This window comes from Mya arenaria, chromosome 8 (genome assembly GCF_026914265.1).
Source record: "Mya arenaria isolate MELC-2E11 chromosome 8, ASM2691426v1".
NCBI classification, from domain to species: Eukaryota; Metazoa; Mollusca; class Bivalvia; order Myida; family Myidae; genus Mya; species Mya arenaria.
In genome coordinates, this window is record NC_069129.1 from 17,699,572 (window position 1) to 17,719,017 (window position 19,446).

Consider the following 19,446-nt stretch of genomic DNA (forward strand, 5'->3'; position numbering starts at 1 on the left):
GCACTAGTGGAAATAATAACATTTTTGTGATATGTATTGCTTACAGATTTTTATGAATATAATATATAATTAAAAAAGAATATTAGTCTACAGTTATTTTTATTTTTACATTCAAGATCTTTCAAAAACTAATTTATTAAAGTTGATAAAAACTTGCAAAGGTTCATAGGACATAAAATTATAATAATTCCATACTGAATGATTTATGTCATAAATTATGATGAAAAATATTTTGTGTATAAAATCACACATATAAACCTGGTTTATAGGTCCGTGATAAAATAACTTATTTTTATCTACAAACCTTATTATTTGCATTTCCTGATGGAAGCAGCTTATATATAGTAAAATATAAACACTTAAAATAACCCACCTTTAAATTCCAAAAAAAATAAGTGCTATAGCAGCTGGATTTCAGTTAAAATGCAATTCAAGAGGCGTCAATGAAATATTTATATCATCTGGAACCCTGCAAATAGAAATGACACGGGTCGAGAATATTCCAATTTCAATTTGATGAGCTATCATAAACATGCAAGGATTTTTTGTTGTTGTGCAATCTGTCACATGACTGTCACGTGATGTAAACAAAAAAAGTGCAGAAATCACAACGTAAAATATTTGTAGGATCGTGAAAACACGCGGGAGTTTGCCGGTAAAAACTGCGTCAACATGGATCTAAGTGCAGAGCAAAGAAGACGACAAAACATCCTTGACAACAAACGAATTTTGGCGGAAATTGGTCTTATTAACCCGGTACACACTTTTGCATTCTCTGTGTTTCCGATCGATTAGATTTTCATGTAAATTCTTACCTAGAATTACAGTGCAAAATCACCCTTCAAGGCTTCAATCAGAGGCCAGGGGAGACAATTTCAAATTAAAGGTTACCTGGTCTGGTTAGGAAAGTGGTCCAACACTGTACACTCTTCGCCATGGCTTACTAAAATCTGTATATTCAGCAAAATGTCTGGGCGTTATCTTGTCCACAGATCTATGGTGGCCTCATTATCAGAATGTGCACAGAAATTTTCTTTTGAAAAACCTAATACAGCACATTACGCCACAGTTACTTGGTATTTGGACATCATTTTTGGCCAGTCGAGCTATTTGGTCCCTTGGGTGATTTCTTGGACTGAGAATCATAAAAAATGTTTGTTTTTTTACATATTAAACAAGTCCAAATAATTGTACGTTGACAGATTTTTTTTAGATTTTTGATATGGCAAATCCTTCACGTACAAATTGGTTGGTACCAAAAGTGGGTAGTTGTTCCGATCAGGATTCCGGGTTAAAGCATATAGCGTCTATAAAATATCATACAAACAAGAAATATTACCAGATAATGTTATTTTATATTAGTTTCGTACATAAAAAATAAATATCCAACTTATAATTATGAGTTTGACGGCTTTTCTTCATTTCATTCTGTCAAAACATAACGATATATAAATGAAGGGCGCCTGCAGGGCTTCAGGGCACAATTTTAAATCGCTTGAACATCTCGAAACTTTGTTGGAGGTGACCAAGTTATTACGATTGTATCGAGTTGTTCCCCTTCGCATAATTGTTGTCGGAGTCGGTCAACTTTCGTTTTATTGGAAAGGTAAACAACTTGTTTGAATGCATTAAATGCTTGTTTAGTGCAAAATAACATTTCACTTACATGGTAAAATATGAATATAACTCTTTATGATCAATTTCAACCATAAAATAATTCACTTAAAACAATTTCAATATTTTTAAAACACCCCCGTTTTTTGCACATTCCCATTTAGACGTTAGGGATTGGAAGAATCCTGTATAACACGTCTATTATTTTAGACTAATATTAAACAAATAATCCACTTTTGGTCGTTTATTTTTACATATTAAATATTTTAAAATTTCATACAATCTTTATCCATTCACAAGTTATGAAGGTTAGCAGATTTCGGATTGAGCACATTAAGCATACATGTGAACCTTTGGCTGTGCCGAGGGGTACATTTCTTTCTCCACAGACGTAGATTTGGGCCCAGAGAGGTAGATTTTACCAAATGCATGATTTTGTGATTTCTTCAGTTTTTGTTTGTTTCTGGTACACTTTAAAATTTCTTTCTCCACAGACGTAGATTTGGGCCCAGAGAGGTAGATTTTACCAAATGCATGATTTTGTGATTTCTTCAGTTTTTGTTTGTTTCTGGTACACTTTAAATGCGTAACTTTCCCCGCTGAATGAAATTTCATAACTTTCCCCGCTGAATTGTATGTTTGAGGTCTGCTAGAGCCCTTATTGAGATAAATTTAAATCAGGAGAAGTTTTTATTTATGGGGATGGGGGACACTGATTCTGTCATGAGTTTTTCTATTTATGTCTGCCCCTTTCTGCGGGAGACATATTGTTTTTGCCCTGTCCGTCAGTCCGGTAGTCCGTCAGTCCGTCAGTCCGTCCGTACGTCACACTTCGTTTCCGATCGATAACTGGAAAACCGCATGACCTAGGATCACCAAACTTGGTAGGGAGGTTGGTCGTGAGGTGTAGAGGATCCCTATTGTTTTTGGGGTCACTAGGTCAAAGGTCAAGGTCGCGGCGACCCCCAATATAAAAAACATTTCTGCTCAAAATCTTGAGAACGGTTTGACCTAGGTTCACCAAACTTGGTAGGGAGGTTGGTCATGAGGTGTAGAAGATCCCTATTGTTTTTGGGGTCACTAGGTCAAAGGTCAAGGTCGCGGCGACCCCCAATGTAAAAAACATTTCCGCTCAATATCTTGAGAATGGTTTGACCTAGGTTCACCAAACTTGGTAGGGAGGTTGATCATGAGGTTTAGAAAACTCCTATATTTTGGGGGGTCACAAGGTCAAAGGTCAACGTGGCTGTGACCTCTAATGTAAAAAAATATTTCCGTGCAATATCAGGAGAATGCTTTGATCTAGGTTCACCAAACTTTGAAGTGAGGTTGGTCATGATGTCTAGATGATCCCAATTGTTTTGGGGGTAACAAGGTCAATAGTCAAGGTCGTGGTGACCTTCCATGTAAAATCATTTGCGTGTAATATCTTTATGTCTCCCCCATTCATGGGGAGACATATTGTTTTTGCCCTGTCCGTCAGTCAGTCCATCAGTCTGTCAGTCAGTCAGTCAGTACGTCACACTTCGTTTCCGCCCAATAACTATAGAACTCTTAGACCCAGGAACTTCATACTTGGTATGCTAGTTGGTCATGACTAGTAGATGACCCCTATTGAATTTGGGGTCACTAGGTCAAAGATCAGGGTCAACGTGACCTTGAGGTGAAGAAACGGTTTCCACTCAATAACTAAAGATCCTTTGGGTCCAGGAACTTCATACTTGGTATGCTAGTTGTTCATGACTATTAGATGACTCCTATTGATTTTGAGATCAAAAGGTCAAAGGTCAAGGTTACCTTCAGGTAAAAAATGTTATGTTGGCAGTGACCTTAAGCTTAAAAATGGTTTCTGCTCAATAACTAAAGAAAGCTTGTACCCAGGAACTTCATAGTTGTTCATGACTAGTAGATGACTCCTATTGATTTTGAGATCAGTAGGTCAATGGTCAAGGTCACCGTGACCTTGAGGTGAAGAAACTGTTTCCGCTCAATAACTAGAGAACGCTTGCAACCAGGAATTTCATACTTGGTATGCTAGTTGGTCATGACTAGAAGATGACCCATATTGATTTTGAGATCACCAGGTCAAAGGTCAAGGTTGCCATGACCTTGAAGTGAAGAAAAAGTTTCCGCTCAATAACTAAAGATCCTTTGGTTTCAGGAACTTCATACTTGGTAAGCTAGTTGTTCATGACTAGAAGATGACCCCTATTGATTTTCAGATCAAAAGGTCAAAGGTCAAGGTTACCTTCAGGTAAAAAATGATACGTTGGCGGTGACCTTAAGCTTAAAAATGGTTTCTGCTCAATAACTTAAGAACGCTTGTACCCAGGAACTTCATTCTTGGTACGCTAGTCGGTCATGACTAGTAGATGACCCCTATTGATTTTGAGATCAGTAGGTCAAAGGTCAAGGTTGCCATGACCTTGAGTTGAAGAAATGGTTACCGCTCAGTAACTAAAGAACACTTGCACCCAAGAACTTAATACTTGGTATGCAAGTTGGTTATGTAGATGATCCCTATTGATGTTGTGATCAGTAGGTAAAAGGTCATGGTCACGATGACTGTGAGCTGAAAAATGGTTTCCGATCAATAATTGAATAACGCTTGCGCCCAGGAACTTCATACAATGCAAACTTCGTTTACATTTTCCATGATTAATCAACAACACTTTCTTCTCTTCACTATTTAATATAATCGAATAAACCAAACTTCACTGTTGGTTTGTCTCCAGTCCAAAGTTACAAATTTCATGTCCATCATTTATTTTTTCTCAGCTACGACCACACAATAGGGGAGACAAGCGCTTTTTCAAAAAAGCAATCTCTAGTTAGAATTTGTTTTGCAACACCCGCAATTATCTGCGCACATTGTAAACAACATTATGTCAGCTGAATATTCCTGGTCATCTTGTACTTTATCAAGGCATGGAAAAATACAGAGTGCAGCAGCATGAGGAACAAATTATGTTAAATTATGCAAGTCATCCTTTTAGTGAGACAAACATGAACAAAACTAATGTCGATATCTTACTTGGACTGTTAACATACAAGATGTTAATTATTTCTTAATCTCAACTTTGATTTTGTTTAAATAGTATTTAAGGTTCAATTTAGACAAATATATAATAATAAAAAAATAGTAAAAAAGATGATTCCAAACCAAGCTTTAATTTCTTGATGAAATGATGCCTTTCCCCACCTCCCAGAAATTTACGATACGATCTTCAAGAAATGTCTTGAATGAATCAAAATACAGTGGAAACTCACTTAACCGGACAAGGTCCGGACTGGGCAAAATTTCCGGTTTAGTGAGGATTCCTGTTTAGTGAGGATTTGATATACGGAGTAAGTTTACTCAAACTATTAACTTTAGAGGGAAGTTGAAAACTGGAATAAAATGAAAAGGGACAGTTCAATTCTTCGACGTTTAGACGGAGGTTGAGAATGATTAAAGCACATGCTAAAGTAATAAACATAGTTAAACATTTTTGTGTTGTTATAATCATCTTTTTTTCCAAGTCTTAAAATAAAACAACTCGCGTAATTTAATGCTTGTTAAGTTTGTTTGATAGTTAAATTAACGCACCGCTCTGATTTGATTTAATCATAGAAGTCTTTAGATAAAACAACCCTCCAAAATGATCACTTAATAACCGTTTCTAGTTCTTTATTTTCTGCAACAAACAAATTAATTTTCTTTTCACAAGTTAGATTATCGCCCGGCATTCAATCCTAAGCGCAATCATCATTATCGATTATCGAGTTAACACAACAGCACAGGTGCATAAACGACGCACCGGCTGTCAAAACAAAGTGACACGCGATTTCCTAATACACAAAATCATTTTGACATGTTTGAACAAATATACGTCCGGTTTTGTGAGGTAAAATTACGTTGACAACTAACAATTTTCTCGATTTTTTTGTCCGGTATCCGGGGTTCCGGTTTTGTAGGGATTTAATTACATTGAAAATAGAAGGGACTCTGAAAAAAGTCCGGTATCCAGAGGATTCCGGTTTTGTGGAGATCCGGTTCAGTGAGTTTCCACTGTACAAGTTTATCAGTAATAAGATTTAAGTCCGTTATTTGGGCAGGGGTTGGGCCTGGAGATGGATGGGGGATGGGAATTGTAAATGTAAGGCCTTAAGAATCCAATACATTTAACTTTTATAAATACATAAATGCATCAATTGTATGTAAACCTTTTATTTGATCCCAATAACTTGGGGTTTTTTCAGTTTAAAAACTTGCCTAGAGTGCAGCTGAAGAAAAGTGGCTTAAAACGCAAGGCTCAAGATGAGATTCCAAGGAGAGCAAAGAAGCCCCTTTTGGAAGAAAACATTGATATTAGCAGCCCTCGCATGACAACAAGACGGCGTTCTGCAAGAATACAAGGCAGTGTAGGTCTCTTTTACAACATTTTTTCAGTTTTCTTTTAGGTTTAGTACATGTTGTAGTTTAATCTTGTAGATCATTAGATAAGTTACATGTACATTTATCATAAGCAATGAATTCATAGCCAAACTTTTGAAAGTGAGATTATCTCTTCCATAAATGCTGCTTTTTAAAACACTTCAGTACATTGTGACACACAATATTTAATTTAAGCAAACTAGTTCACTGATGCAAATTTCACAATAAATCGGCTAGGTGAGTTGAATTCAAAATTGATTTTTAAAATGATATGATTTTGAGATTGTGCAAATTTGCTCGAAAAAAAAGATTCTTCAAAATCTTAACACCAAGACTTATCAAACCTGAAATTCCAAACATTTTCATTTCAGCCGAGTGTTCTAGGTTCAGAGGTTCTGGATGATTTTGATGATGATGAAGATGAGGAGAATCGAATTCGCAGGGTGGCACCCAACAGACCTAATTTCTATGGTGCAGTCTCTGGTATGGTACATGATTATTATGTTGATCTGTAATTATGTAAGGTCAAATAAAAATAATGTTGTGATAACCGTTACGTGCTGCCGAAAAATACACAGGTAGGTATTGAAATAATTTTATTTTGGAAAATTATATTGTTGAGTGCTAAGCATGTTTATCACTTAACTTTAACCTATACACATTTTGTCATTAATGTTGCCAAGAAAGTACACAATACAAGTAAACTGTATCACTTTGTACAAATATATAGTGCAACATTAAAATGTCCAATTGAAGTAAAACAATAAGAAAAATACCAAAAAAATCTTTTTCTGAAGAATGTAAGATGTAGTGTTATTATGGTGAATGATTATAATTGCAAAAACTGTCAAAGTCGGCCACTATTGAAAGTAGGGATGCAAACGAATGGCAAAACTGATATTCGAATATTCGGTAATTCTTTTGATCGAATATTCGAATATTCGATTACCAACATTAATATTTTAGAAGTGCAGTAAACTATTATTAGTATTCACTGTAGTAATAGCCGGTGCCTTTTAACCCTTCCTTGTCGATCGTAGCCGGTTCACGCGACGGACCCTTATTTTTCACAAACTCAGCCACTGAAATTCCCAATTTTCAGAAGCAAAAAAATCAAATAAAATGCAATAGATTTTGAACAAACAGAAAACAACTTCAATAATAATTTCCATTCCACTGCATTAATATTTGCAAACAAGGGGAAGATCGTAAAATTCCGGTTGAATGCCGCGAACCGGATCTCAGGGTTGTTCTGTAGGACGGGCAGCCTCGTTCGGGAATTGACTTCTACTAAATATAACCTTTGGAAAATCAACTCAACTCGGGAAATGGTAAAATAATAAAACGAAAAAAAAAAGAATTCTGACGAATCTATTGTATAACAATACAGAAAATATATCATAAAACGCTTTCATTTACAGTTACATTTTAAAGCACGGATGTTATATCGAAGCATGGAAAACAGTTTGTTAGCACATAACTAGAAAATGTCATTCATATCATCAAGGCAATTTGAGCTATATTGCAGCCAAGACAACACATTGCTGTGGGGGCCGATGCCGTAAATCCTTTATTTGCATGGTCATTTGGATTTACTGAAAACTATTGAAACTTCTTTGATGTCACTTGTCTACTTGCCAGTTTTCGTAAAATTACGGGGACTGTTTATAATCACCGACGATGTATCCCTAATTGACATATGACGCGGATATAGTGTATTTGTCATCACATTCACGCCTCTGGCATAAGGGGTCAATCCTTATAAAAACAAAACAGCACATTTCGAGGCAATAGTTATATTATTTTATTTTTTATACAAAAAACATCGAATATTCGAATATCGATTTTAACATTCGAATACCAAACGTTTGATCGAATATTCGAATATTCGAATATTCGTTTGCATCCCTAATTGAAAGTGATACTATCATAATCTATTATTGAAATATCCTGCAAGGCTGTTTTTCAACAATTTTGACACCATTTCATTCCAATATCTTTTTTAAATCACTAATTTCCCTCATATGTATTTTCTCAATTTACTGTTACATATAATGCATAAGAAATCTACAATTAATGTTATACTATATTCAATATGCAAAATTGGAAGTGTTCAAACATGCATGAATGATAACTATTTATTAATTAATCAATCATTGATGTGGTTGGATCCCTGATAATCAGGAGTAAATTTGGTGTGATTCCCAACACAAGTAATATGTTATTAGTTTTCATAAACACTTCTTTTATCAGGCGTGGAAGTGGGAGCCAGCTGGTACACGAGGATGGAGTGTTGTAGGGACGGCATACACAGGTAAGGCTTTCATTATGAAAGTGAAAAATAAAGCTATTTAAAACAGATTTGGTGAAAATGTGTTAGGGCATAATAGGGACAAGTTTGATAGACAGCTGTGTCGTTATAGCCTTCTTATTATAGAAGTTACCTAAAATTGGTCTTTATGGATCAATAACTTAAACAGCCTTTGTCCTAGCATCACCTGATGAGGTCAGAATGTTTAGCGAAAAAATATCTCGGTCAGACTTGATAACCAGCTATTTCACCTCAGTCACTCCAGACTTATGGCCTTTGAAATGACAAAGACTGTATTTTCAATGTCAGCTCTCTAAATTTGGCGTAATGCACAACTGCTTATAGCCAAACTTGTTGTGCTAAAATTAAAACAGGCATAGTTGATGCTCTTATTTGCAAATGGAGTTTGAAAAGTAAAGATCTTTTTAGGAGGTAAACTGTTGCTAAAAATATGACTATTTCCTACGTAGTGTCATTCCATTAAAGGTATGAACAGTGATGTACAACCGTAAATGGATTGTAAGTTTTTACAGGATGGCTGCGCTCCACTTATCAAAATTTAATCATGCCTTACTCACCAATGCCAATTGATTAAAATGACATTTTACTGAATTCCTTGCATTTTGGTATGCAGATATTGATAATGTGCCCATTTTATCACACTGGTAAACGTTATACCCTTTGGTATGGAGAAGGGTGGGTCGGGGAGAAACATACAGAAAAGCATTGGCATATTGATGCAGTGCTCTAGTTGTAATTTTGTTCATAATCTACCGTATGTTTCAGTTTTTCTCACTCTGAAAATGTTAACTTATATTACAGTAAGTGATCTGAAATTTATTGTTATAAATACCACTTCTTTTTTTGCAGACTCTGGCTAAACATACATTTATGATATTGGAATATGTTGAATTATACACAATGTAAATTGTGGATGGCTATAAAATCTTGAATCTTCGAGATAAGTTGTAACCTTAAACTACATGTATCTTCTGGTCGAATAATTGAGACAAATCATCACAGGCCGACAGTTGCTGGAATCCATGGGGGACCAGATGGGGCATACTCGATCGCCCTGTCTGGAGGTTATGATGACAATATTGACCTGGGGGAGTGTTTTACATACACAGGGGAGGGTGGACGCGACCTGAAAGGAACCAAGACTAACCCAAAGGTAAACCACTCATTTCTTACCTAGTATTGCCCAGCTAAAATAATATTTGACTTGTTGAATCCAAATGTTTGTTTTTGCGTTACAGCTTAAATCATATTACGGTACCGATTTAAGCTCATGTATTGTCATAGCTTTGGTGCGGTTGGCAGTATTGTCAATGTCATGCAAAAACTTGGTTATAACTGCAAAACTGTTCCATGAATTTCAAATGAAACTTTGTTCACAGGTTACCAGAGACATTATGCACATGCGTAGCAAGTCCCATTACCCGGAAAAACTACAAACAAGCACTTGCTTTATTTCTGTTTTAAATAAAAATTGTGTCTGTCTTAATATGTGAAACTTATTTTAACCAGTCAAGGACTTAGGTAAAACATTTATGTTCTTTTAGTAATTTCATTGTTTCTATGAGCATTTTGTAACATCGTGAAAATTGCACATTGAATTATAGTAAACTAAACAATTTTTCAGAACCTTCGAACAGCTGCACAGTCCAAGGACCAGACCTTGACACGAGGCAACCTGGCCCTCAGTCGTAACGTTGATACAGGCAATCCAGTCCGGGTCATTCGGGGATACAAGCTGCCAAGCCCTTTTGCCCCGGAGGAGGGTTACAGATATGATGGTTCGTACACGTACTGTGGAGCTACTGCCACTGCTTTGTTCTATGAAATATAAATAGTTGGGATATGTCTCCCATCCTAGATTTGATTATTTTAAATAATCACAAAAGGTCGCCCATTCTAGATTGAAAAATATAAATAGTCACAAAATCTTGCCCATTCTAGATTTGATAGTGTAAGAATAATTTCCCTATATTGAGATACAATATTTAAAAGACTGAAAGGTTATTTTTGTTCTTTTCGTGTTGAATTGAATTTTACTATAATGTTCATGCTTTTTCATGTTTTTAAAAAGGAAGAGTACACTTCTAATCTAACAGTGTACGAAATTCAGCTTTGAATCCACTAGCCCATTCGGGCTACCAGATAGGAAATTTTACTAGCCCGAAACCAATTTCACTAGCCCAAACTTAAACACTTAAAAATTTCAGTTGTTTGGAATAAGTTTTGGAAGCTTAATTACGATTCCGCAACGAGTCCGATCATCTAATCTAGCATGCTCATACAGTTTCAATAAATGCTCCCCAATCTGAACAATGTGTCAATAATAAATTATAGACATACTTATATTAGTGTAGTCATCAAAAGTTCAGTAACTAATAGTTTTCAAAAAGGTATTACGAGAAGAAAGAGAAAAATATTTTCTGAACATATCATTTATTTAATGGAAAGAGTTATGCATGTACTGTAAGTTCTGTTATCCAATGCATCCTTGTCAAATCCGATATGCACCAGCGATTGTGCAATGACATTTTTCTCTTTTCAACTTTCAGTTTCACTTTCAAGTTTCAGAAGTAACAACAAAAAAATATGGATGTTCATATTGCCAATATTCCTATAATTGTTCTTTAAGAATTAATGGCAAAGCTATTCAAAGGTATAAAATACAACAGGTAGAACCCTACTGTACTGTACACAGACAACGAGTTAACTATATCCGACAGTTCTCCTTTCACTTTGATTAAATTTGTCAGGAAGTAAGCGGGCACCTGTTTCCTCCGCATTTCAGACAACTTTTGTAAAATGATTATGTTCTGTTCGCATTAAAAACTTAAATATCTTTCTTTTTATTTTAGCTAATAAATAAAATATATTTAAATGAAATAAACAAAATATCAATGTTGATATTGCTATTTTAGCATTGTTGATTTTCATAGCTATCGTTGTTGTCAAAAACTGCCGACTTTATCCGTTAATTTACATAATGGGCGGAGTTTAAATGACGTCATAGAGTTTGACTGCTGCTATTAGACGCAGTTACTGGTTAGAAACTGATCGATAATTATATACTTGTCACTTTGGGCGTTAATCAATTTTGACATGTGCTTATTGATTAAATAAACAAACATTGAGCACATGGCTTGAGCCCTGAATAGCAGAGCAATTAGCTTTTTTATCATCGTAAATTTCGGCGAATCACAAGGAAAAAACGGTAGCCCGGTCGGGCTAGTTTCTGTGGAAAATCGGTAGCCCCAGCTGAAATTTGGTAGCCTCGGGCTATCGGGCTACCGCAAATTTCGAACACTGATCTAATAGTATAAAAAAAATTTGATAAGCTTGTCTGTTCTGATGTATTGCTATGGCCTTAATGATGTTGTTGGCGTTGTTGTCCTCAGCCAACCTTGGCCATTACTCAATAGCTGCTCAAGATATTCAAACATGTGACAATAAGCATGTGTTTGACAAGACCCATAACTAAAACTTTAATAATTGTTTAGATATGCCTCTTTTTTAACTGCAAAACAGAAGGCGAGCATTGGCGTTTGTTGAAACTCTGACTCTGGCTGTCCATAAAACAGTAGATATTGGTTTATGAAGCAGTCAATATGTGTCCGTGAAGCAGTTAATATGTGCCCAGCTTCATGGTATAGGTGAAAAGGCCTGGTATACTGTTGGAGGGTCGGGCATCATAATGTGGCAGTATGTGTTTGACCTATGTAATCTTACTAACTTGAATATGTTGTAGGTCTGTACAGTGTGATGAAGGCCTGCTATACTACTGGGCAGTCAGGCTTCATAATTTGGCAGTATGTGTTTGACCTATGTAATCTTACTAACTTGGATATGTTGTAGGTCTGTACAGCGTGGAGAAGGCCTGGTATACTGCCGGGCAGTCTGGCTTCATGGTATGGAAATTTGCTCTGAAGAGGTGCCCAAACCAGGATCCACCCTCCTGGACAATTGGCGAGGTACTTGGACCTTTTGATTGTACATCTATTAAAGGGACTATGTCACAGATTGGCACCAAAAAAAGTTTTTTTCTATAACGAATCTTCGAACAATTATCTAATAGAATGTGTTACGCTTTGATATCATTATTGTAAAAAAAAAGTACCAAAATGTAAAAAAAAAATGTGTTGGATGCCTAAATTGTAGTCTAGTGTCTTACTCACTGCGCTACAAAGGCTTATTCTAACCGGGTGACATAATTAAGCTATACACCTACCTCAGTAATATCACGTGATAACACCGGCAATCACACATAAGGAATGAATTCTACCTGGTAGACATACCTAGTAATCTTTTTAATGGAAAAATACGAAATATCTGCTAAACTTAAATAAATTGTAAACTATGTGGTACTTCAGTTGGTAAGTTTCAATGCATTGTACACATCGATGCCAAGATTATGTCAGTTTTCGACAATTTTCTTTTTTTTCCGCTATTTTATCATACGTTAGACAGCCCCTTTAACATCGGTGAGAATAATGTCAATTCGAGATTAATTTTCATTTTTCATTTAACTATAAATAAATTTTCCAAAGATAGCCCAGTTGAAAGGCTAATATTTGTATGTACTCAAAACAACATTTCTAATTTGAGCACATCATGGCTTTAAACAGTTTTTTTCCAAATTTTGAAAATAAAAATTCTTCGACATAAAAGTAGTACCTCATTCAAAACCTGTGCTTTTAATTTAAACTACGCTTACAATAGTTAAAATACAGCTGAAAAGCATTTTGCAATAAGATCTGTTAAATATCATGTACTCAACAAAATTATTGATGGGTTAGCTATACGATTTTTTAAATTAGTGTTGTGCTGATGATTAATTAGAACGACAATTGATTGGAAAGGCCTACATCGGTGACAATCGATAGTAAATTCGAACAATTGACTATAGAAACGTTAGGGACGTAACCGCTACTGACTAATTTTCTTTTTCTGGTTAATGCTAGTTAATGTTGCAATGTTAAGGTGTTACTATTTTATCTTGGGCCAAAAAAAAAAATAGGTCTGTTTCCGGTCGCCTGACCGACCCTCTTATTTCCGCGCCGACCCTATACTTTTTATTGGTGTAAAAGTTAACTGCGCGCATATTTAGTACTTTTCGGTACTTTCTTTCCGTTAATTTTCTTATCTTTGGTCTCATTTCGAATTCGGTAATTTGATAAGCAGTCTATTAAAATGGCGGCACCCATTCTCGACTTTCCAATAGACCATAATCCTTTGCGGCATGGTGACTTCCGGGTTATGACGAAGTACAATAACAGCGATAAATACGGACAAATTATCATTCCAGGTTTGTTATAATTTATTTATTTTTATTAGATTTGTCATTTTAATGAGTTTATATTACATTATTGTGATATTATTTGAATGTCATGAGCTATAAATCGCTTGACTGTTTACTTGGACAGTTAGTTCTGGTGGGTGGGGTAGATGGTTCAGAAAAGACTGCAGTTACTATTCTTATTGGAGTATTATAAACAACAAATTCTCATCTATTCTAAAACAAAAGTTTTGAAAATTAACACAAATAATACATTAGTCTGTTTTACTATCTGACAGTCATAATCTAATGAGGAATCTGTATGTACATTACCAGGTATAACTAATAGCCTTATGAATGAACATAAATAAATCATCATCAATATAAATTCTGATATTTATACTGATGTGTGTATTTTATTACTATGTAATAAACATTTTACTTAGAGTAATTATGTCATGCTGTCACCTGTGTAGTCTTCTAAATGATTTGTTATTTTCAAATATTATGATGCAGTGTTCTCAATAAGAACCGGCTGCCGGCCAAAATGGACATTTCAAATGGCAATAGGGCCGGTTCAAATTTGGAAAACTAAATGAATTTTCAGTAGAATAAGTAGAAGCTGGTCGGTTACTTTACTATTTGAGACGGTTCAACCGAAACTTATTGAGAACCCTGTGATGGCCACCGGACTAGTCGCATACCCCCAGGCCTGGAATTAAATCGGGTTCCAGATTGTCTTAAAACCCATTCATAAAAAAGTCTGAGAGTAACTTACTTTTTTATAAAAATATGCTTTTTATGTTCCATTCGTTTCTTTACAGATATGATTCAAATATGCTGATGTTACCTTCTGAGATCATTACTTTCAATGAAGAACATCACTACAATTGGTTGGGCTGCTAGATTGGTAGCAACGTGATGGACAGCTAGTACCTGACATGCTATTGTTTGTTTGGTATCTATTGCTTACTGGGCCGCTATATTGGATGGACCATACGTGTTGGTTGAACAATTATAAATGGTTGGACTGGAAGTGTTGTTTGGACCACCAGTGTTGTTTGGACTGCTTGTTGGACAGAATGTGTGATAGACAACTAGTGTTATTTGAATCACTGTTGGGTCATATTGGTTTGATTCCCATTGCTAGTACTTGTTGGATCTCTTTTGTTGGTTGAACTGTTGTTTTTTGACTGTTATTATTGATATTCATACATTGTATAATATGTTAAGTGCTTAGTATTCAACACTTATTATTATTATTGTTATCATAAGAAATATTATTATTCAAAAAGCATATAAATATATAAAATTAAATATTTTTTTATGTCCTTGTACTTTAGTTTTACATTTACAATGTGCATCATAATGTTTTATTATATGAACAACTATTTTTATAGATATTTAAATAAACATTAATTCTGTACAACCATTTTTTGTTTCTTTTGCTACAATTTGTATCAGGGGCGGATCCAGGATTTTGGGTTAGGGGGGGCGTAACTTTTAATCACTCTAAAGGTTGCACTAGCAGATCCAGGGGCATACCTATAGTTCTAATATCATAACGAGGTTTCTATTAGGACGACTAAGTGGCTTATATAATTTGTATATTTTCGTTAAGCGGGAAAAACGAGGGAAGATACATGTATAATTGTGAACCCATGTTCAGATACTTTTACTATTCAACATATTCTAAGTGCATAGCTATCTATGTGTATCTATTCGCACAATGGATCTATCAGTAGCATGCGCCTAGGATATTTCCTGGCGTAGATGTTCACAATTTCCTCAATATCCAATTTTATGTCCCTATGAATGAAGAGTAGCATGAGAGCGTTGAACCGGCTCTGGCCCATGGTACTCCTGTGCGGGTTCTTGATGAATTTCAATGACGAGTTGGACCGTTCCACTCCTGCTGATGTCACAGAAGTTAAAAGCAACAGTGTAAGCACTTTCGATATGTTGGGATACATATGTTGGCATGTTTCTGTCAATGTTTCGACAATAGTCGACGGCTTGTTTTCCGTGTTCCTCCAGGTCTGTTTCCAGAGCTGGACCTCTTGTGCGAACATGTCTGGCTGTGGCATGTCATCTCTGTAAAAGTCCAGAAGAGCTAGCATCGACTCTTGAGTGGCGCTGGCAATGTTGTTTGGCAGCAGACAGAACGCCAGACATGCCTGCTGTGTCATGGTGTTAAATCTGAGGTTTAGTTGCTGTGACATTGAGTCCACAAAAGGAAGGAACACAGCCCGTTCATAGTACTGTTCCAAATCCGCACAACAGTTTAGAGTTGTCATTACATACTTCAACCAACAGTGTGGCCATACCACGTGACTCGTGACGTAAAAAATTTATGGATCTCAATTGAGTTTGAGTATGAAATTTTGATATCAGTGTTACCAAACCTCAGGTTTAAACTCCAAATAAGTCAGATAACCAGTACCTAATTATCACAAGTTTTCAAATAATTAGTGTCTTAAATTTAGTACTAAACATATTTTTGAGATTTAAATAAGAAATTAAGTTTCATACTCTTAATTCAGTTGAGAATGGAAACGCTTTGTGAACACGGGTCAGGTGTACTTCGGAGATCATTGAAGTGACAAAAACAGCTTCTGACAATGTTTGGAATTTTAATATTCTATCAAATATAAGAATAGCATTATAGCACAAATGTGAAATTGGTAAATATGAAAAATTGACAAATCTGAGGCACTCTTTTTCGACATCTGTCATACAGACAAACATGTTCAACAATACATGCATTTATATTCTAGAAAATGTATATCTATACATTATAATTAATACACATTATACAGTTCTTAATAAATGAATGGACTTGTATTTACATTTTATGCTTTAGTACCTTTTAAAATTGTCTCATACGCAGTTAATATGGTTGTTTTTGAATAAAAGTCAGCCGCCTTCTATTCTAGATCACTTCCCCCCCCCCCCCCCCCCCCAAAAAAAAAAAAAATGCCTACCTACCTACCCGCTTTTTTTTAGAAGGAGACCGGAAACGAACCTATTTTTTTTTTTGGCCTTGTCATATTCTTATCAAGTCAGTAAGTCAGTACAGGACCTTATTACAATTCCTTTGTAATTTAACTCCTAAAAAATTAGTTCTCAACTTCTCATGTTTGTGGTTTAAAAATGATTTTTAAAACATGCTACCGTTTACTTCTTCAATACCATGTAACATTTTAGTTTTCTCAATTTTCTGAAAGTGATCTTAAAATTATTAAAAAGAAATTGAATCTTTCTTTGTGTTTATTTAACACATGTATACAACACTGTAAGACATAAATTATAGCCTGTGGCCTCATGTTCTGTCATAGTTACACATAAACACTAAAAGATAGTTGCATTCTGAATAAATAATGTAATCTATACAAAAAATATACAAACAATATTGTAAGGGAACATTCTTCTTAAAACTGATGCATGTGCTGTGTCTGTATGCCTTAAATATGATGACCAAAGATAATTAATTTGATTAATAATTGATCATTTATCAGTTTCATAAACTGATTATTGATAGTATTTTTTCTGTCCCAACACTAGTTATAATATTAATACAGAAAAACTGATTTCTGACGAAGACCTTTTTAGAATGTTGCTAACCTGCATATCAAGAAATACATTAGATCTTGATGGTATAAGGTATTACCTAGGGGTATATGAGGAAGTTTTGATGAAATCTAAATTTAAAAAAAAAAAATGTTTTAATGTAAAGTGACAATTCATTATTATTTTCTATTGTAAAATAGAAACTAATATAAAAGTTGATTATCAGAATGAATGTGTTTCAGGATGGTGAGGGTTTGAAAAGCCCCACTAAAGACCAGACAGAAGTCAAGAAACAGGAGGATGACACCAGTAAACCAAGCCCTAGGGACAACACGGAGATGGGAGATATCAATGATGATACTAAGGCTACAACTGATGAAATGCAAGATGAAGATGTGGAAATTAAGTCAGAAAAGGAAGGTGATAATGATGAAGATAAACATGTAAAAGAAGAACAGTCAGAAACAACTGACAAAGATCCAGATAGTGATGATGCTAAAGGTGTTGAAGATGAACAAGTAAAAAAGGACAACAAAATTGATAACTTGAAGTCCGACTCTAGAAAAGAAACTGAAAGGGTAAAAACAGGTATTGAGAAAAAAACTGAAAAAGAGGAACATGAAAAAACGAATGATTTAGATGATGAAAGTGCAGAAGAAAAAAATGAAATAAAACAATCTATCACTGAAAATGCTGGTGCTATTGAAGAAGAAAACACTAGCGAAGTTGAGGCTGAAAATGGCAAGAAACAAGATGAAGATGACATAATTGATGCAGGTCAGAACAGAGACAAGGTGAGGAAGGCAAATATGGCAGATAAATCAGAACATAACGCTGACAAGAATGATGAAGAAAATAATAGAGAAGTTGAGGCTGAAAATGACAAGAAACAGGACGGTGATGCTTAAAAGAACAGAGGGGAGATTCGTGAAGAACAAGTGGCAGGTGGATAATAAGAACATCAAGATGACAACAATGATGAAGAAACTGCAGCTGATCAGGATAAGATATGAAAAAAGAAAACATATCATCTGACATGTGCATAGGTTATAAACATTTTGAAAGATTTCAAGAATGTGAAGACAATACATGTACATCTTTATTACAAGTACTTGAAGTGTATATTGATTGTGGGTTTTTTTTGGATGGCACATAGATTTTCTACATAGTATTGAGTTAATGCCAAGAATCATTGCCATGATTTGTTGAGTAAACGGAAAGTTAGAAATTTAATGTTTGTGATAAGTCTGATTTCTTCTATTAAATTTTTAGCATTTCATTATTCAATATTGTACAATTGTATATATTTTTATCAGTTGTTAATGTCAATTATTTTTATATACGAAGTTATTCATCATGCTACTGAGTTAGATGTCAAAATGTAAAGGTCATGTAACAATGGGTCAATGAAATGTATGTTTACTTAGGTTATAATTGTATATATTTTATCAGTTGTTAATGTCAATTATTTTATGTACTAGGTTGGTTTTTTAGAACATTACCGCTGCTGATTTGGGTGTCAAAATGTCAAGGTTATATTACAATGTGTTTATGAAATATAAGTTTACTTTGGTTACAATAATGAATTGTATATATTTTATCATTTGTTAATGTCAAATAAATGTTTATGTACTAAGTTGTTGGTTTCTTAGAACAAAACTGGAACTGAATTGGATGTCAAAATATTTCGAAGGTAATATTTCTGTGTTATGTCAACTCCATATTTTATAACTTATTGAAGGATGTTGATGGAACTTCAGTTACACATTGGTTGATTACTTGAAAAAGTTATCAATTAAATCATGATTATTTTGCTCTGAGGTCACTTGTTATCCTGACATGGTAAAGGACAGCACTTTTGGAACTGTGAAGGGTCGAGTTCAATGCAAGGATTTGAGCACTTTGGAACAACATAGAGACATAATATTTGGTCTAATATTCATCGAACGTGATCAGAATGTTTCCCTTGATGTAATCTTGGAAGACTTAAAATGTTGGTCACATGGGGGTCAAATATTAGAAAAATCTTGGGAACAAATAGAGCCATATATATCCGCTCATATCTTCATAAAACTTTGAGAATATTTGCTGTGATGAAATCTAGATTAGCTTGAAATTGGATCACTTGGTCAAATCAGAAAAATCATTCGAACACTTTTGCTATATTTCTGGTCCAATCTTGATGAAACTTTCAGAATGGTTGCTTTGATAAAATCTTTAATTATAGCTGGAAACTGGGTAATG

General features: G+C 34.8%; 1 protein-coding gene across 1 annotated transcript; it reads left to right on the forward strand.

The window, feature by feature from the left end:
- The first annotated feature begins 638 nt into the window (after nt 1-638).
- On the forward strand, nt 639-18,832 carry LOC128243088 (uncharacterized). The gene is made up of 8 exons (XM_052960614.1): nt 639-756; nt 5,857-6,018; nt 6,403-6,514; nt 8,285-8,345; nt 9,366-9,516; nt 9,988-10,141; nt 12,213-12,328; nt 17,445-18,832. Exons 1-8 carry the CDS (start codon nt 673-675, stop codon nt 18,108-18,110), a joined length of 1,506 nt encoding a protein of 501 aa, XP_052816574.1. The 5' UTR covers nt 639-672; the 3' UTR covers nt 18,111-18,832.
- The last annotated feature ends 614 nt before the right edge of the window (nt 18,833-19,446 follow it).